The 22,067-nt window shown below is 35.4% G+C and overlaps 1 protein-coding gene across 1 annotated transcript in view; it reads right to left on the bottom strand.

The window, feature by feature from the left end:
• Window positions 1–22,067, bottom strand: part of LOC143231014 (pecanex-like protein 3) — a 123,446-nt gene that overhangs the window by 81,034 nt on the left and 20,345 nt on the right. Inside the window, 4 exon segments of the mRNA XM_076465479.1 lie at window positions 6,601–6,777; window positions 7,354–8,394; window positions 10,648–10,752; window positions 12,498–12,644. Of these exon segments, the coding sequence (XP_076321594.1) occupies window positions 6,601–6,777; window positions 7,354–8,394; window positions 10,648–10,752; window positions 12,498–12,644 (1,470 nt within the window).

Here is a 22,067-nt window from a genome sequence, read left to right as displayed (position 1 = left end):
TTATGTTAAGCCATTTAAAGCATAGTTAGACAACCAGTTAAATTACAATGGTTTGAGAACATTATATTTTGTGTTCTTAATTGCAAATTTCAAATTAATGATAATTATTACATCTATACTACAACTGTAGTTACAAATAAGTAGGGTTGAGTTTTGTATGAGGTCCAAGAACAACAACAAAAATGCAGGTGTAAATAACAAATTTCTTGTTTTTTAATGCATGTTTGTTTACTTATTATTATAAACGTTATTTAAATGTAAAAATTAAAAATGTATTAGGTTACACAACGAAACACAAATGAAATATAAACTATTTAAACAAAATAACCATACAATGCTGGCATGTGTAATTCGACAAGCAAGCTGGTAACTTTATTGTGTATTTACACAAAGCCATTCAGCAGTGACAATAGTTTTTGACATGCTCTGAGAGGGTCTAATGAACAGTTGTAAGACAATAAAATGGGTAAGTGTCAATTTTAAAAAGTATTAGCTTTGATTGTGAGAATAAATAGCCAATTATAATGTGTAATCACTCTAGCAATCACGTCAACTTATAATTCTACACCAAATTGCAATTTTGCTATACTTACTGTTAAGGTAGAGAAAATGACAAAATATACAGTTTTACTTTAAAAAACAACTTCTTATATTAATTAAGGAGCTTCTAGAAGTAAGGAAGAATAATGGTTTGATTAAACCTTACATTTTAAATTAGCACTTCAGCTTGTGAGTTACTTTTATAACAGAACAATATCTCCACATTTAAATGACACTGAAACAATATTCAAGTCTGTAGTTGACAAACAAAAAAAATTTTAAAGGAAACTGTTGTCTATTAAAAGCAGATGATTCACAAATCATTAAGCTCAAGTTATCTACAAATTAGTGATTAACATTATTAATGAAAAAGAAATGAATGAGAAGTTTTCCAGTTTTAGATACATAATTTAGGAATTATACTTGATAAAAAGATATGGAACACTGAGAAATTTAAAAGAAATACAATTCCAATATTAAGCATAAGAATCATTGAATTTTTTCAAAAGCTAACATAAAAATTCCAAAAACAAACGAAAAGTGATTTGGTTGGTTTGGTGTTTTAAGGCACAAAGCAGTTAGATGATCTGCACCAAACATCAGGTAAAAGTTAAAAGTAAAGTAAACTTAGTAAAATTCATCAAAGGAAATTAAAGTAAAACAAAACAAAATTTAAAAAAAGCATAAATAGCATTAAAACCAATGTTTACATCTAGCCTACAGTGATAATAAAAAACTACAGTAATACAAGTTGTAAAGGACTTTCTGTAGCATAATTGTAATTATCATAACTCGCCAGGAAAACTAACAGGCAAATTCAAAAACCACTGTCAGTCACCTGAAGTTGGCCTTTTCAGTCCTGGTTCTGAGTTATTTGATGTTATGGCCATTTTCAGAAAGTAAAGTAACAAAATTTTTAAAAGACTTGCAACAAAATTTCAATTATAACTTGCCAGAATGACTAAGGAATAGTTCAAGCAGCAGCATTAGTCACCTGAAGTTGGCTTTTCCAGTCTTGGTTTTGAGTTATTTCACATTAGAGCCATTTTCTAATTTCAAATTGAACTAGATGGACTTTGATTCTTAAAAGGAAATCACATTAAAAAGTTTAAAAAATTAAATAACATTAAAAAGATTAATGAACTTTAGAAAACTAAAAACATTTCCAAAATGGACAGTGCCACCATAACCAATAACACTGTCTGACATTATGGATAAACGTTGGAACAGAACATGTTTAAAATGGTGCTGTCACTGAGAGTCACAACAACAGCAAGACAGTAAAATGTGGTTTATAGTGACTTGAGTGTTACACAGACTACACATTGGTGCATCAGTCCCAGATAAAAGAAAAAAAGAGTTAAAAAACTGTGACCAATGCATAGTCCAGTTAGAACAACTTCCTCTTTCCAATCCTAACGGAAGCAAGATGGCCAAAGTACAATTTCAGGTTTTATTTGGAAAAGCTTGTTTTCACGTTGCTCACTCCATGTTGAATGCCAATTGGCATGGAGCCAAGTCTTGAATACAGGATCATATTCCATATATGGAACAGGCACAGCAGTGGATATAGCAATGTTATCCAAGAACAGATCCAATTCACCCAACTGCATATGGATATGAAGGCCAAAAGGAGCAATGGCAGATTGTCTGTTCTGAAAAAGTATAGATCACCAAGCAAGAAAAACACAACCCTACATGGGATGCTTTGGTAAGGAACAAAGTTTTGAAGCATATAGTAAACAGTTGCAAATGGCTGAGGTACAAAGAAGGTTCATGAGGGTATGTATAAGCTCTGACCTGGGAAAGTGCAGAAAGCCCCAATGCAGAGCCAAATTTATTGATGATAAATGGGGTCCAGCATCTTTAAGGCTGAGATCCTGGCAGAGTCACAGACCAGTGATCCATAATCAAGTTTCAATCAAATAACAGCAAGATATATCTTGGGATGGGCTGACCAGTGGATAAAGCAATGCCATCTAAGAACAGAAACAATTCAACCAACTATGCCTGGATATTAAGGCCAAAAGGAACAAAGAAATACTGTCTGTTCTGAAAAAGCACAGCCCACTGTGAAAGGAAAATATAACCCAAGATGTGATGCTGTGGTAAGGATCGAAATTATGAAGCATACAGTAAAGACAGTTGCAAATGGCAGAGGTGTAGAGGAAGCTCATGAGACTCTGTGTACAGAGGGCACAATGGATCTTTAGCAGAAAGCATCGAACCACTCCCCAAGTGGTGGAAGAGAAAACACGAAGGATGTTCAAGGCTCTTGTACATTTGACCCATAACTGCTTGATGTGTAGTATAAAGGTCAGCTTACGGTCAAAGATAAGCTCCAGGAACTTTGTCTCAAGGACCACAGGCAGCACAACTTTGCTGATATGGAGTTCAGGATCTGGGTGTATACCCCACTGGAGGCAAAAGTGCATGCAAACGGTTTTAGAGAGAGAGAAATTAAAGCCATTTGCTGTAGTCCACTTCAGTAAATGATTGAGGGCAGTCTGTAGCTGCAGCTCAATATGCCTCATGTTTGATAACTGACATAAGATGTGAAAGTCATCAACATAGAGCTCATTTCCAAGAGTAAGAGGGAGTTGTTCAGTGATGGCATTAATCTTTATTCTGAAAAGTGTGATGCTCAAAACACAGCCTTGAGGGACTCCAACTTTCTGTAGAAATGAACGGGAAAGTTTCGAACCCTCACAAACTTAGAATCTCCTATCCATTATAAATTTTTTTTAATAAAAACAGGCAAATGGCCACATAACCCATTTATATGGAGATCTCGCAAAATGCCAGACCTCCATGTTGTGTCATAAGCCTTCTCAATGTCAAAAAATATTGATACAAGATGTTGTTTGAGAAAGTCTTCTCTGACTGATGCTTCAAGTCAAAGTAGGTGGTCCACAGTGGAGCACTGTCATCGGAACTCACACTGGGTGGGCGAGAAAAGGTTGTATGATTCAAAAAACCAAACAAGACAAGCATTAACCATCTTCTCTAAGGTCTTACAGAGACAGCTCATCAAAGCAATTGGACTGTAGTTTGAAGGATTCTTGGGATCATTTCCAGGCTTACAGAAAGGTAGGAAAATAGCGTGGCACCAGACATCAGGAAAAACATTCTCCTGGTTAAAAACAATAAGAAGAATAGCAAGAGAAGCAGGAGATAGATGGCACAGCACTTCATAATGTACATCATCAGGTCCAACTGATGGAGGGCCGGTTTGAATTCCACCAGTGTAAAGGGACAATTAAAATCATAGAAACAAAAAGCTCGAAAGGAAAGAGGTGATCACTCTGCCCGAGTCTTGATGGCTAAAAAGGTGGAGGAAGAAGCAGAAGAGCTTGATACCCAGCAGAAGTTTTCACCTAGAGTAATGGAGATGATCCGGGTATCAGCTACTTCTTGGCCATATGATGGCCATAAGAGAGCAAGATCAAGAGGGGGGCAGAATTATATTGCCCACTGACCTTTCAAATCTTGTCCCATATGACTTTGGAACTGGTGGTAGAAGATATGCTGGTTGTGAACTTAATCCAAGATTCCTTCTGGCTTTGACATCTTACCCACTTAGCATGTGCATGGGCATGCTGGAAAACAATGTGAGGGGAGAGTGTGGGATACCTACAAAAAATATCCCTGGCCCATTTTTGAGCCTTCTGTGCCATGTTGCAGGCAGAATTCCACAATGGAATGATGATATCATGGAAAATATGTCAAGGTTTTAGGATTACATTGAGCAGCTGCTTGTATAATACAGTCAGTTACTGCTGCCACATGGTCATCTACTGACAGCTTACAGATCCAGCTTCTACCAGGGCAAGAGGGGTCAGATGGCACTGACCATGGCCAGTCTCTCTCAAAATTATAGGAAAATAGGAGAATAGTGAAAGGGAGCAAATTGAGAGATCAATAGCAGTAAAAAACTGATTAGGTGCATGAAAATAAGAAAAACAGCCAGTATTGAAAAGAGAAAAGTTGTGATCAGAGAGCATACACTCTACAGAGCAACCCATCCTATCAGTATCAGTTCTTCCCCAGATGGGATGTTGTCCATTAAAGACCCCAGGATTAAAAAGAGAGACGGCAAATGTTCAATAAGAGAATTAAGGTCTGATTGATCATAGGTCTCTCCAGGCAACGGGTAGAGAGAACAAACAGTTATGGTATGACCTGAGGAAACACGGATGGCTACGCCTTCCAAGGATTTGTCATGTGACAAAGACAGGGTGGGCATATGCTGATCAACCAACAGTGACAACCCTCCATGCACTTGTCCATCACACAGCCTCTCATTTCTGTACCTGAAATCAAAGGAAGTGAATCTTGGGATTTGCTGAAATGTATGTTAGGGACAGAGATGGGTGTTGAAGTTAATTCATCAAATTTTTTAACCATGGAGGTTGAAAGACTTTTCATTTGGTTTGAGAACGATTCTTTTGGAGGCACAGAGAGATCTGTCTACACTCCCACTGTAGTAGTGGAATGAAATGCAGCAGCATTCATCCAAGATGAAGTGAAGGACAGCAACTTTCTAACCTCAGGGTAAGTAATGTTATGAATCATTTTCAAATGCTGCACCCTTTTTCTTCCAACCACTTAGGGCAAGAACGAAAATAGGATGGGTGAAAGCCATTGCAATTGATACAATGAGGATCCGTTTCACTCTCATAGGCATCATGGTCCTTGCCACCACAATGAGCACACGTCAAGGAACCACAACATAACGTCTTCAAGTGACCAAACTAATAACACTGGAAACATCGGAGAGGGTTTGGAATGTATGGCCATACCCTGCAATTAAGATAACCTGCCTTGATGGTGGCAGGTGCACATGGTGAAGTAAATGTTAAAACGAGGGTATTTGTTGGCAGTGTAACTCCATCTTTGTGAGTGGAGATGTGCCTCACTGCAGAAACTCCTTGAGTGGAGAGACCAGCAGGAATCTCTGACTCAGGGATGTTCTTCAAATACCTTTCAACAGTAACTCCTTGTGATGAATCCAAAGTAGCATGAGGTGTAACCTCAATAGGTATATCCCCAATTGCCTTTGAATGCAAGAGGAGTTCACTCTGTTGAGATGTGTATGTTTTCACCAATATGTTACCAGAAGCTTCTTTACTGACTTTGGAGAGCCAACAAGTCCCTCTAATCCCTTATGAATGAAAAAGGGAGACATTTGCCCTAAAGGTTTGTCTGAAAGAGAATGTAGGATAAGAGAATGAGGTACAACAGATGTTACAGATTACTGCACAGAATCTTCAAGATGTGGTCATTTACCTATGGACTGTTTTTTCACTATGTATTTAGGTGTTTTTGGGGGTATCCATAAAAAAAGGAATATTTCGGTGCCCACTGACCCACCCACCATGGAGCCCTAAAAGGGGACTCACTACAATGCCAAACAAGGACACTGCAGCAATGCCAGGGTTTTGTGAGCACTTTACCCAAATGCCAGCATCAGATACAATGTTCCCAAAACCTGTTAAGAACATCCAACACTGGTACTTGTTTGACCCTAGCCAAAATGGACCAGCCGACTGACCCAAGAGGGGTCACGCGTCTGCGGGAATTCAAGGTCAAAGTGGTGTGTTAGGGTTGGACCCCTCAACTACCAGGATCCTTTCCTCCCCTTCACTGATCACCATGAATGGCAAACTCGTGGGTAGATGTTTAGATCCCAGAGGAGGTAAACTGGAAGAACAGAACCTTCCCTGGGAGGTCCCTTCACCACTGAGGGGAAAAGTAATTTGAAAGATGGTTTGGGATATCAGAGAAAAATTATGAAAAAACAAGAGAACCTACATTTCTCCCAAAGATCTCCATAAATAAGAAAACAAGTAACATATAAAGCATACAATGAGATAAATATTCTCAAAAGCCAGGGAAAAACTCCATAAAATTTAATTCTTATATGCAGCACATGTAAGAACACTGACCATATCTTATTGTGTCTTAGTTACTGGAATTGAGATGCTAAAGAATTTTGTTGTTATAAATTTTAAAGTAATGCCCTAATAAATGTTTAAAAACAGGAATCTTCAGGCTCACTTCTATAAGGATTCTCTAGTCTCCTATGCTTTGGTATTGCTCCTTGACTGTGACATGAAGATACCTCAAGAGGTGTAGTCTCATCAGGAGAAGAAAGAGTACTGTCTGATAGACGTTCTCCTTGGTTTTGTTCCAGGAAAAGACCATCTTGATCTTCTACTAGTTCTGTCCCTTCTCCTACGGGTACAAAGAAAACCATTAATAAATTAACTGCCAATGAAAGCAACCTACAACATTCGTACTTAGATCAAAACTAAAAATCAATCCAGTAATAAGTATAGCTAGTTCAATATACTGTTCATGCACCATTACTTATAATGATTAAAATAGTTTCATCAGTCAACTAATCTCACTATGGGTGATACTGTTGGCCATAAGACTAATAATATTTTAAGATTCAGCCAGCTTACAAGATTTACTCTAATCCTAAATTCAAATACTAAAGAAACAATGTAATCTCTATAATAAAAAATATAATAGTACAAATAATAAAAATGGATGTTCTAATTAATACTCTTAATGAAAGTAACATTAAAGAATGAAAAGAACGTGCTTTACTTCAGGTTAAAATTATTTTACCCACCAACAACATTACACATTTTTCCATTCAAATCAATTATTTTATTGTAATATTGTGGTAAACATTCTAAAATAACCAAATTTCTCAAAAATAACTCATTAACTTTCAATCCATCTTTTCTATTCTAAACTTTTATAATCAAAACAAAAGAATTTTTACATATGAAATCTTACCAGAACTCTGTCCAGAATCTGTACCAAACAACCATTCTAAACCCATCAAGCTACTACCATTAGATGGTGCTGGAGATGGTAACTGAACTCTTCTGGACTTAAAAAATGATGTATCTTTTTCTTGGGAAGGATCCTTCCCACGATTCTCTCTAGACTGGTACACAAGTGTAAAGTGACTGTCAGTGCTGTCCGGCAATGAAATGGACATTGTTTCACTTGACAGTGAGGACACTTCACTGCGAGAATGTCTGATTGTTTCATTATTATCTATATCTGATGGCGTGGTTTCTAGAAGAGGAAGCAAAGAAGATGTATTACTTGTATATGGCAGTTCTAAACTATTATCTTTGGCACTGGTTTCATTCTTGCTGTCACTTTCACGTCTGGTGGAATATCTTGCTATTTGAGATGGGGAAGTTTGACCTAATAGTTCTTCAGCCATTCCCAAAGAATGTCTGCTACATCCTGAAAATGTTCTTAAATGTGTAGCTTCATCTCGACTATTAACACCATGGCTTGAATGAGAAGCATCTAATGAATGATGTCTGAATAAGGATTGTGAGGTTGGAGACACAACTTCTTCAGGACCAGGGCTAATGCCACCTTGGATTTCATCACTATGTTCCACAATTGGCTTAATAACCTCAGTGAAACATGGGCGTAGAAACTCCACACTACGACGTGGAAGTCCTCCACTACTACGGCTTATTGCCTCCAGGCTAACAGGATGAGATGGTGGAACTGATGGGCTAGACTTTTCTGGGCAAGTTTCAAGTTCACTCCTTGCACGCCGCACAACTCGCTTCTCTCTACAGCCTAAATGTTGGCTTCTTCCTCGACTTCGAGCAAGCTCAGCAGCACACACACTGGGATCATGAGACATATATCCAAGTTCAACAGAGCCTGTCCCTTTCAAGTAATCATCTGAACAGTAACTAGAAGAAAGGCTGAAAGCACTAGCAGGCAAATAAGTACCATGCCTGTGGCCACTAGGGTTAAAATACATTGATGAAGTTGATGGAGTGGTGTCTTCAGGATGCTCTGGGGAATGTAAAATGGCAATTAATTCACCAAATAATTCTATATATATTTACACATGAATATATGAAAACCTACATAAATCACTAGAAACTCTTACCAAACTAGTTGAAATATAGAAGAATTATTGCCATAAATAAAGCCAATGACACACAAATTCATCAATGTACTGGATTTTGATGCTGTACTTATCTTGATAAATATTATTGTAAACTTCTACATATATGTGGTACTTCATTAAGATTGTGATTACAGTCAACAGACTTGAACATGGGTTATGAAGCAATAAAACACTTAAAGGTGCAACTAGAAGAAAAAAGCAAAGTTATGTTCAACCGAACAAATCAGGCTTATTTGTGATAGTTGATCCTATAAAACTTTCTTGCAAAGTAAAGAAAGTGGAAAACAAAAAAGGTGCAAGTTTGTGATGAATCATACACTACTGAGAATTCAAGGAATATTTTACATTAAAAAGTTAAAATGCTAGAGAACATATTAATGAAGTAAGTTAGCTGAAAGGAATTACAATATCTAATTATAAACTAAATACAAAAATCAGCCAGGAAAGAGGAACAGAAGAAAACTATATAAATATCCACCAGTAAAAACAGATGGATGAAACACATGAAACCTAACTGAAAACATTCTAAAATTTTTTTCTTAATGTTTTTCTATAATAAATTTTATCATAGACATAACCACTTCAGAAAAGGAAAAGATAAATATACACACATGTAAATAAACAAAGTAAAACTGCTAACCCAAAAAATTTACAGATCAAAATATTTATAAATTATTTCTTTACAGGCTTATAAAGACAAGAACATGAAAGATATGTTTGTGAAATGTGGATATTCTTGAAAGTATTGAAAAGGATCTAGGACAGAGACAAGTGTATAAAATAAAGCCTGAAAAATGAAAATCTGACACAAGATATATAAAACAAAGTGTTGATTGAATTTATTTTTCATGAAACTTAGAATTTCAACTAGCCATTATTTATATCTTTAAAATTCTTTCATGAAACTCTAAACATTTGTTTTATGCCTAACATCTGGTAATCATTCCTCTAGCACAAACAGGAGTATCATGTGACAAGAAACTTTGGGAGTGGGGTGTTACTTGTGTTAATATGCATGGGGTAGCTTTGTTTTTGTACACTTTATATTGGTGACTAAAACAATTTTTATATCTATCAATGCAAAGATGTAATGAACTGAAGAGTACTGTTTGGCAATATTTCCAGTTTAGAACTTATAAACTAACCTCACTTTAACTACATTTAATCTTCTGAAGCACAAGTATAAATTAAGATAACTAAACATGTAGGTTTGAATAACTAATGATAGTATAACTTTTTTCTGATTATGTTGTCTTATTTGCCATACTAATGTGTATGCAATAAAGATTATGAATAGCACAAAACAATAAAAAAAGACATAATATTAGATTCCAGAAAGTGATCTAAACTAATGAATATATTTTATTTTTAAAATCTGTGACGTAGTGTTTTATACACATTACATGGTATATTGATGTAAAATTATCACATTTACAAATTCCATATTTTCCAAAGCTGCATAATTGTAACAAACATCCAACTGGTGATTTTTAATATCCAAACACCCCACAGCTAAAACTACACTTAAAAGAAGTTGATCAAAGGAAAAAGATACAAATAAAAAATATCATTTATCTGTGATTAATATCTAAACATAATACAATATCTAACTTCATAGAAATAATGATGCAAAGTAATAGTTTTTAATCACAGATGATAGCATAATTAAATTACCCAACAGCAGAGATTTCACTTTTATCATTAAATTTAATAGTAAGTAAAAAGATTTATTATGATAAATGGTGTAACAGGTAATAAAAAGGTTTATTAATATGGTTTAATAATCAGTTAAAAGCTGCTAGGATAATCAATTATAGAATTACAACATTTCTTTTGGCAGCAGTTAAATAGAACCAAAGAAATTTTTTGTCAAATTTTAATTTTTTTTGTTAGAATTACAAAAAAGGTACACTGGAAGCTAAACAGTTATTTTGTTAACTGAAACTCTTATTGTAGTCTTTACCCAATGACCGCAGCACAGTTCTACATATTCAATAATATTCTATTATAAAAATACACTACATAAACATACAATTACCTAATCTACAAAATCTGAAAAACCAAGTTAACAGAAAAAGGAATGTTTATGGAAATTTAACATTTTTTGTCAAAAACCAACTTTTCAAAGTCTTTACCAATTGTTACACAGGGAGCTGTAGAACTTGCTTCTTCCTCTCCACTCTTTTCTTTTGATTTTGTTGAATGATCTTGTTTCTTTCTACTCGATTCTGCACCTTCCACTGAACCAAAAAAATGTAGAAAGATGAGTAATTATTTTAACTGTTTAAAGTGTGCAATAAAGTAAAGTGTACTCCCATTCTGATACATATTAAAACACTGTTTTACACTATCTGAAAAGATCATACAGAAATATTCTATTTCATTAATTTTGTTTCTCTCTTAAGAGCATTTTCAGCCATGCAATTAAAATACAAAACTTCTATGTATTTAAAACCTTAATATAGATCTTAGAATAGCATGTAGAAACTTGAAATAAACCCTACAATAATTCTTGGCACCATATGTTGACCACACTTTTATTATCTGTGGCATCATGTCTTACAGAATGTCTCTGAGTTTTACAAGTACAAACTATAAGGTCATAGCTCCTTCATCTTTTGAAAAAAAAATTGAGATCTAATTACAGATTATGGACTCAAGAGCAAACCCTTTTGACTGATGTATTTCACTACTCATAAGGTCTCATGGATTAATTTATTCTAAACCTCCCTAAAAGAACTTTAAAATGTTCCAAAACTTAAAAAGCATGAAAAGAATCTGTATGGTTACAGGTACATAAAGAAATTAATACTGAATATTAAAGTTAAACAACAAGAATTGCTTATAAAAATTAATTCTACAAAAAAACTTTGTAAACTGTACTCAGGACTGTTTCTATGCTAGTGTTGAAAACTAGTTATCATATGGAATATAAAAACAACTTACTTTCATTCACAAAAAATTTGTGAATTGTCTCTTAAATAAATGAAACAGACTAAAGATAAAAGATAATCTACCTGTTAGAAGGAATTGTAAGCTGCACAATCACTAAATATATTATTATTGTTAAATTTCTTCACAAACTGCTGGTTTAGTTTACTGTTCAAGAAATTCACGCCTTAAGCCCATATGTCTTTTATACAAGTCTTGTCATCTTTGCATGATTTATATTAAGTAATTATAACATCTTATGCAGCAACTATCTTAATTGTTAGTGTTGTGTTTCAAATACATTTGTTGACTCACATTCCATAAAAATTTCTTAAGATTTTTCATTCAAAAATAATTGATCCTGAGATACAAGTTACAAGAAGTATGTTTTATAATGAGTTCATATCACAAGGTTTCCCTTTTGTTGCTTTATTATTAGATATCATGAAGAAATCAAAAGTAATCACTCTGTTAATTAAATGACATTTTTTAAAAATGTAAAACATATCAGAAACCATTTACAACCCATATTTTAATTTAGGCCTAATTCTTTGTTCTTAAACTGATAATTTCTACTACTTTTTTTACATAGGTTCATAAATTGATTCCTAAGAAAATGTTTTTTCCCACTTGAGACCGATATTATATAGATGGCTAATGTTTTAATGGTTCATATTGCATCACTAGAAAAGCCAGTAAAATTGTGATGGTTAAGAGACATGGTCTCCTTTTTCCATATTATTATTCTTTGTCATGTTATTTTATCAAATGATTATTATTTAGTATTTTCGTACTACCATTAGTATGAAAAAGTAAGGTTCAGAGAAGTATGGACTTCCATAAATGTTTCCTCTCTCATGGAAAAAAAAACCAAGCAGACAATCTCTAGACCAAATGGAATGATGCTATAACAACAAAATATAAGTAATATAACAACTGGTTATATTTATTTCATGCCAGAAGATAGAATATTTGAGAATTAATTTTACACCTTGCATGCACACACACAAAAAAAGGTGGTCAACTATTTTCATCCTAAAGTGCAATTATTTACCTTCTTGTAAAATTTCTGCTACCAGACTAGAGGTTTGACCTTCTGCTCCAAGGATAGTGGAATGTTGCTGATTCTGAATTGGACGAGTCAGAGACCCTTCTCCAGAGCTGCCAGAACTGTTTCGGTGATGAACATCCACTTGTAAGTCTATAGTGACCAAAAAGTAATAACAGTTTATAATTTCAGAAGAACTAAAGGAATTCTATAATAAAGTCAAAATATATCTTAATATGAGTCTCCATATCCAGTCCTAAAAGTTTTACAATTTACACTTAAAACTTCCAGTTTGGAATACACTATTTTGTTAGTAAAAAAAATAAAGACAATTTGCATGACTGACTTTTTGAGCATTTTAAGTTTTTAAAACCCTCATCAGTGATCCAAGAGAAGGAAAAAACTGAATAAAAAAAAAGGACTAGGTTTGTCCAAAGAAGAATAAGTTATATGCATCAGTGCTATATACATTCACCACAACAATTCAGGCCATTATATATGTTTACGTTTCATAATAGCAAATACTACAATATCAATAATTTAGAGGAAAAAGAAAGATGTTCACAAAATAATCAATTATATAAAAACAAAAACATAAGTATAAAATTTACAATTAAATTAAAATATTTAACTAAAAAGAGGACTGTAAACTGTTGAGAGTAGAGAAGCATTCTGTTTAAAATGTTTTATTTTTACAAAGAATACAGTTTTTGTGTGTGCGTGTTTTTCTTATAGCAAAGCAATGTTGGGCAATCTACTGAGTCCACCAAGGGGAATCAAACCTCTGATTTTAGTGTTGTAAATCCAAAGACTTATCACTGTACCAGTGGAGGACAGTACAGTGTCAGATTGAACAGTAGTTAAAAAAGTAAAGCTAGGTAACTGGATCTTATGTCCTGTGTTTTTGTTATGTTAGATATATATGTGGAGGTTCAGGTGTTGCTAGGTTTGTCACGTTTTAATTTATAATCCCATACATTCATATGTTTGCACTTTAAGATAGAATTTTCTATGACCAATATAGGTTTTACAGTCCTCACATGTATCAACGTATGAACTATCAACAATTTCTATTAAGAATTCACTTACAGGAAATACTTAAAAAATAACAAACTCTGAATCAGTTTGGAGAAGAATTGGTTAATAATTCTTTTAGTCTGGGACTCTAATGGTGAGGCTCTGTTTGCCAAGGTTTAGTTATGTAGGAATATACTGAACACTTGGTATGGTAAAATTACTGGTTTATTTTTTTAATAGATTTGTGAATATAAAGTAATGAGTGATTTTCTCTAGTAAGTACTTAAAGAAACTATTATGTTTTAAGATATCATGCAAAAAGGAAAAGTGCAAAGTGCCAGACATGTTAAACAAAGTTTGTACTCTCTATACTAAGTATGAAAAAAGAAAAAAATTAGATTTCTAAGGGAACAAAACTAACAAAATTCGTAAAATGTCAAGCAAATTTTTTCTTCCTTTTTTTTATAGATAGAATTGGAAAAGCCAGTAGAGTTACAGCTGATAAAAATGTCTATGAAATGTCAAAGTGTTGTTCATTTTAGTTTTACAAACAAATTGTATATGCAGGTGTTTGTGAGTTAGGAAATTCCCATGTGGAAACTGGAGACCTCCTTTGTTTGAAAAACTAATCACCACCATTAATAATAAGCTTAGAAATTTATGAAATTAATCAAAACAAGTAAACTAAGCAACCCTTCTCCTGTGCAACACATCAAAAACATGAAACACGAGATCTTATTTAACAACTACTAAATCTAACAAACCTTTAAATAAAAGCAAAACGTTATTAATCAAAGAATACCTCTCAATGAAACAATCATTTTGTTTTTCAACCCCAGGTTTTGGATAAGTTATTCTAAAGTATAGTACATGTTTTAAAACAAATTATGAAAATGTTTTACTAAATAAAAGGTACCTTATAGGGTTTGACACTAACTTTTTTGACCACTTGCCCTGAGGGTAACCTTTGTGAAATATTTGCTTACCTGCACTTAGGAGTCACTGTTCCAAATAAAAACTGCAACAGACTGACAACAGACAGATACCATTTCAGTAACTGACTTCAATAATAAAACACAAGTGTAACATAATAATCATTTTAATATCTGTAAAACTAAACACTTCAAAATACAACAATACTCAATAAAAACATTGAAACTTTCAGTTGTTTTTAGTTACTCCGCATACAATGATTATAAGCATCTTCATCATCAGGTAAGTGTCACTTGAGCATGTTAATTATCTTGGTAGACTAGACTAGATCTAGAAGTAGTCTAAAAGTGGGCTAGTACTGAGTAACACCTATAAACAGTTACTCTGGTAAGTACACTGGTACGTAGTAGGTAGACTAAACATAGTCATCAAGGCAATCAGGCCTCCTGGTACAATAAGACGGAACCCACCAGTACTCCACAGCTCTCCTGGAGTTTGTGTGTTCTTCTTAGCCGCATCAGACTATCTGCTGAACCCACTGAGGGGAATCAAACCTCTGATTTTAGTATTGTAAATCCAGAAACTTACTGCTGTACTAGCATGAGGCCTCCTGGAATTAAACTCAGCCAATATTGGACCATCTATTGCTATTCTCATAAGCATGGATAGCATGACTGCATTCAGACTGGCTCTCCAGTCATGCTTGATTTTCTTCATAATGGAAAATACTTTTTCACAACATGCTGTGTTCATTGGCAGTGTAAGAATAATTTGTGCCAAAAGACACAAATTTGGGAATCTGTTGGAGAACTGAAGAAAAATCTAATTCCAGAAGTCGTAAAAGTCCATGCTTCAAACATTGTCTCGCCTCTGAGATAGTGCCTATAGGTTATGCTACTCACATAATGCTGCAGCATTATCATAGCCTACAACCTGAAGAGGCTGTTCAAAATGATCTGCTACAGTGTTAATTTGATCTTCCCCAAATACAGCAAGAGCTTCTTGAGGTTCATTGAAAGGCCAGTCTCTTGGATCAAGCACCATGGCCACCTGCATTAGCTCCTCCTCCAGAAAAGGTCTAAATCTTTTCTGAGTATGTTCTATGACTCTCTACAATATGCATTCTTTTGCATTTTCAAACTGAAGATTCTGCTCATGTTTGATGAACTCAATCTCCTGCCACTGATTGCCTTCACCAACATCTTGGATAAATCATCTTAGATTTTCTCCATTCATATGCTTGAAGCGCTCTATAGCAAACACAAAGGTATTCAGTGCATCAAGTGAGCCACTTAGAGTAGCATGGTTACTTTAGAAGCTTAAGCTCAATAGTGACAATTCATGATATCAAGCATGAAAAGTCTTGTATTTTTTCATATCCTGTTGTTTTCTCTATCTCTCCCAACCATTGTAGCACTAGCATCTTTTGACTCAGCTTTATGGTCTAAATACATATATATAGATTTGAAATTTCTTTTCAGCAGAACTTCAAATGCTCTATGGAGATGAGGAGCCCATCTTGTCCCTAGGATGTTCACAGGTTTTAATGTTTTCTCTTCTAGAGCATCACTGATACTTTTTAATTCCCTGCTTGTTTTGGCATGCAAATGATAACTGTTTGTAAAGTCTTAACAGAAGGTCTTTTATGTCCGATAAAAACTTTTCTTATTTCACAGCATCCAACAGTCCCCTTTCAAATATGTGGGCCACACACCACACTCCAACTAACCATGACATTCATTCTCTAGTAAGAAGTGTGATTAGTCCATTTTCTGCTCCAGTATTGATGGAAGCCTTTCTTTTCCAGTTCTCCACACCAACTGTCTCAAATACTTTTTCAATTGCTGTTTTTAATACTGTTGCAGAACCATTGGGTTGGGCCTGCAAGTCCAAAAATTTTGTAACAATATTTCCTGCTCTAACAAATTTAACAAATACAATTTCTTCTTCAATTACTCCAATGTCTAGATCCATCTGACATGAAGGAAAACACTGCAGCATTGTTAAGGTCTGCACACAGATCTTGCATCATGATTTCATTAATACATGATAAAGTTCTTCGCTGATTTGTCATTTATGTGTCTCCTAGCTGCACTCCATTTATTTTCTGTAACTCTCATAAAGGCCGAAAACAAGAAAACTGCTGCTCTGTTACTATTAAGTAATAGGCAGCAGTGAAATGTTTTTCCAGTTTCTCAAGCTGATGAGCACGTAAAGTTTTCATGCATAAATCCATCAGCTGAACCTGTGGGTTAGCTTCAGCATCAGCAGCTTGAACACACATTGTATGCCTTCCACTTATATCATGGGCTTTGATCAATTCTAGATGAAAATTGCTGGTACCTTTTACAAAGACACTATCTCCCTGGCACATGCTTTTGTGACTTTTGCATGCCTTGCAAAACATTTTATTAGTTTCTTGATCAAACTTTAACCAAGGAAATTCTTTTTCCCATTTCGGCAGGTAACTCCAAGATCACTTCTCTAAGTCACAAATTTTACTGTGTTCTGCCAAAGACATTGAGTTACACACCTGACTGCTTGATCTTGCTGCTCAGGCAGCAGGAATAGCCCCACTATGACCACTGACACTTGTGGTGGTGCCTGCTTTTTCCTCAACTTTCTTTATCCTTCTCAGTCCTGTCATCTTCACTACAGAGTTCCTTTCACTTTGTACAACTACTGCCTTTACTAATATCACTTTCTGTATTCAATTCTAAACTCTCATCATCAGATTTCTTTTGATTTTTGAAATATTTCAGCAAAGCCATATTCTTTGATAAAACCACACATTAACTACAGACAATAAGAACAGCTGTCCTATTTATTGGATGCACAGACTTATTGGGCTATGTAAATTATATGGAGACAGCCAGATATCGGAGAGAGGGTGTCTGTTCACAAAATTCGCTGGCCCTGAAATTCTGTGACCCAAAGGTGATGTCATTGGCACACAGAAACTACTGAACAAGGCTGTTCAATTTAGTAAACATACAGACTTTGTAATCTATACATTACAATGTGTCGCTCATACGGCATGGAGATGTCTAATGAAAGAAACTACAGCTTGTTTGCCAGACTTTCAGTTCATTAAAGGCTGTTGTCGCCAATTATCAGCAAACACCTGTTAAAAATGACCAATAAAACAATTATTTATACGTAAAATATCACTTGCCCACTCAAGAAATAAATATATCAAGGATTGTTGCTCGCAGGTAACATTTACATGCTCTGGGACCTCAGGCCCTGATCTTATATTTTGGTTTATAGTTTATCAACCTTTTGTTTTCAACATCATATCCTAAATACTGAGTCACTAATTGGTTTGGTTTGTTTTGAAATTTGCACAAAGCTATACAAGGTCTATCTGCATTATCCATCCCTAATTTTGCAGTGTAAGATTAGAGAGAAGGCAGCTAGTCATCACCACCCACTCTTGGGCTACTCTTTTACCAATGAATAGTGGGGTTGACCATCACATTATAAAGTCCCCATGGCCAAAAGGGCAAACATGCTTGGTGTGATGGGGATTCAAACCCGTGACCCTTGGATTACGAGTAAAGTGCCTTATCCACCTGACCATGCTGAAATGAATTAAATGTTCATATTGTTCATTTCTGCAAACTTCTTTAGGTCAAGGAAATTTTCCATTTTTCAAGTACTTACTCACAATGTCATACAATTATTACTCTTTCATAATGACAAGGAACCCACTTGAAACAGAGACAACTCATGTGGGTGTTGACAGCTTTTATTTGAAAAACACAGAACAAATAACAACATTTTAATAGTTAACTATCATATGATAGTTAACATTAAGGAATTAATAATACAGCTATAAAAGTGTTCCCTGGGTGCTGGTTCAATGTCAACTTAAGTTATTATATTAGAAGAGTTTCTTTCACTTTTATCTTTGTTTGCTCGTTTCTTAATATGTTAGTATATTCTAAGGTTATACTGTAGTTATTTAAGATATGTTAAAAAACATGGGAGAGTAAATGTTTTTGTGTTTGTTGAATCTGGTTTCCATTTATTAGATTGTTTCACCTACATAGAAACCATGGTAACTGTTGAATTGTATATATGACATATTAAGTATTATACTTGTCAGAGTAATTTTCACATAGTATAGATTACAATTTTGTACCCAGTTTTTGCATTAATTTGTGTTTGCAGGAATGTTATATTTGGTTATGAGCTTTTTTCAAATGTGAATTATTTTACCACTGATATTTGGAACGTACAGTATGTAGCAGTATAATACTTTCTTGTTAGTTGTTCCATTGATTTTGGATTGAGAGTTGATTGAACATTGTGTTGTTAGTTGTGGTTTCTGAGAGTAATTCTTTTGATGGTTTTTTCGAATAATAGTTTGCTTTAGTTTCTTGATGGTCTTACATTAATTGATTGATTGATTTAGTGTTTTACGGCACAAAGCAGCGAGGCTATCTGCGCCAGACATTCGGTAAAAATGTTTAAAAAATATATATATAAATAAATAAATGTAGTAATACACATAAATGGAAATGAAGGTAAAACAAAAAAGTATAAAACCAATATTAACACCTAGTCTACAACATTAAGATAGAAGGCAGAGTATAAGAAGTTGTAAGGTATTTACTCTAGCAAAAAGGTAATGATCATAACCCGCCAGGAAGACTAACAGGTTAGTTCAAGAACCACCGTCAGTCACCTGAAGTTGGCCTTTCCATTCCTGGTTCCGGGTTATGTGTCATAGCAGCTATTATCAAAATGTAAAAGAATAAAAGTTTTAAAAGACACTCCGCAAAATCGTAATAATGAGTAGCCAAATGTCCAGTAAAAAGATAAAAGTCAAGTAAATGGAGTAAAATTTGTAAAAGTAATTGAAGATAAAAGCAAAACGGCAATTAAAACAGAAAATGGCGTAAAAACCAATGTTGACATCCAGTCAACAAAGTTGTAAAGGACTACCTCTAGCAGAATAGTAATGATCATAACCCACCAGGAAGACTAACAGGTAATTATAAAAACCACCGTCAGTCACCTGAAGTCGGTCTTTCCAGTCCTGGTTCCGGGTTATGAGTCAATATGGCCAGTACTAAAAAGTAAAGTAGTAAAAGTGTGAAATGATATGCAGCAAAAGTATAATAACAACTCGCCAGGACGACTAACGAGCAGTTCAAACGGATAGTTCAAACAGTAGTGTTAGTCACCTGAAGTTGGCCTTTCCAGTCCTGGTGTCGAGTTAATTACTGTTTGGGCCATTGTCCAATGTCAAATTGAATGAGAGAGATTAAAACTGTAAAAAAGAACCACAATTAAAAAGGTGTAATAAATAAATATGCAACACTTAAATGAGATTAAAAAGATTAATGGCCATTAAAAATTAAAAACATTATCAAGGTGGACAGAGTCACCATCACCAATAACTCTGTCCAATGTTATAGACTGACCCTGGGAAAAAATATGTTTAAAATATTGCCGTCGTTGAGAATTGTAACGATGGCAAGAAAGTAAAACGTGGCTGATAGTGATTTGAGTGTTACACAAACTACACATTGGTGCATCAGTTCCAGATAAAAGAAAATGATGAGTTAAAAAACTGTAACCCATGCATAGCCTAGTGAGAACAACTTCCTCCTTCCAAACTTTACGGAAGCTAGATGGCCAAAGTCCAATTTTTAGTTTGATTTGAAAAAGTTTGTTGTCGCATTGCTCACTCCAAGTGGACTGCCAGCTGGTATGGAGGCAAGCCTTGAAGACAACACCATAGTCCATGAACGGAATAGACATAGGAGTGATGGTGCTGAAGCAGACATATTTAGCTGCCATGTCTGCAAACTCGTTCCCGCGAATACCAACATGGCCTGGTATCCAGAAAAACTGGATTGAAGTAGCTGCTAATGAGAAATGGGCCAGTCGGTTTCGAATATCAGCGAGAATAGGATGTGAGCTAACGTGTAGCGATTCCAAGGCGAGTATAGAACTAAGCGAATCAGTATAAATAGTGCAGTTGGAGTACTGCTCAGCTGCAATATGATCCAGGGCAAGAGATATGGCATACAGTTCATCAGTGAACACAAAAGCTGTAGAAGGGATTCTGCGAGCAACTACTGACCCATAGCAAACCATAGCAGAGCCCACTGAATTACCTGATTTGGAACCATCTGTATAAATGGGAACTGAATGATTGTTTGAAACTTATTCATTGAATAAAAGACGGTACTTCCAATCTGGAGTATCTGCCATTTTTAGGTGACTGAAAGAAAGGTCACATTTGGGGGCTGTAATAAGCCATGGTGGGATGGGCCGACCTGTGGAATCTGCAATGTTATCCAAGGACAGACCCAATTCATCCAATTTGCCGGATGCGAAGGCCAAACGGAGCAATGACAGATCGTCTGTTCTGAAAAAGTATTGCCCACCGAGGAAGGAAAACACATTTCCAGGTGGGATGCTTTGGTAAGGAATGAAGTTTCGAAGTATATTGTAAAGATAGTTGCAAACGGCGAAGGTGTAGAGAAGGTTCATGAGATTCAATGTATATACTTTGAACTGTAGAGGTACGGAAAGCCCCAGTGCAGAGTCGAAGTCCTTGGTGATGAATGGGGTCCAGCATCTATAAGGCCGAGGGTCTGGCAGAGCCATAGACCATTGATCCATAATCGAGTTTCGATCTAATAAGAGCACGATATACCTTTAACATTGAACAGCAATCTGCCCCCCAACTGGTAGAAGAGAGAACACGGAGGATGTTCAGTGCTCGTGTGCATTTGACCTGAAGCTGCTTTAAGTGTGGTATAAAGGTCAGTTTACGATCAAAGATAAGCCCCAAGAACTTGGTCTCCGGGACCACTGGCAGCAAAACTTCACCGATATGAAGTTCAAAATCAGGGTGAATACCCCGTCGACGGCAAAAGTGCATGCATACAGTTTTGGAGAGAGAGAAATTAAAGCCGTTCGCCAGAGTCCACTTCCATACACAATTGAGGGCGGTTTGTAGTTGCCGCTCAATATATCTCATGTTTGACGACTGACATGAGATGTGAAAGTCGTCGACATACAGCCCATTCGCAACAGTGAGAGGGAGTTGTTCAGTGATGGCATTTATCTTTATACTGAAGAGTGTAACACTCAATACACAGCCTTGAGGGACTCCAAGTTCCTGTACAAAAAAACGGGAAAGTGTCGAACCCACACTAACCTGGAATCTCCTGTCCATTAAAAAATTTTTAATAAACATGGGTAGATGGCCACGTAACCCATATGTATGGAGGTCTCGCAAAACGCCATACCTCCATGTTGTGTCATAAGCCTTCTCTATATCAAAGAATATTGATACAAGATGTTGGTGGTTGAGAAAGGCTTCTCTGATAGATGTTTCAAGACGAATTAAGTGGTCTGTGGTGGAGTGCTGTCGACGGAACACACACTGGGTGGGCGAGAGGAGGTTGTTTGATTCAAGGAACCAAACAAAACGAGCATTAACCATCCTTTCTAATGTCTTACAGAGACAGCTCGTCAAACCAATTGGACGGTAGTTTGAAGGAATCTTGGGATCTTTCCCTGGCTTAGAGAAAGGTAAAATAATAGCCTGGTGCCAGGCATCAGGAAAAACATTCTCCTGCCAGATCCGGTTGAAAA

Source organism: Tachypleus tridentatus, chromosome 10 (assembly GCF_004210375.1).
Source record: "Tachypleus tridentatus isolate NWPU-2018 chromosome 10, ASM421037v1, whole genome shotgun sequence".
In the NCBI taxonomy this organism is placed as follows: Eukaryota; Metazoa; Arthropoda; class Merostomata; order Xiphosura; family Limulidae; genus Tachypleus; species Tachypleus tridentatus.
Note: the sequence above shows the minus strand (reverse complement) of the source record. Positions and strands in the feature narration are given on the sequence as shown.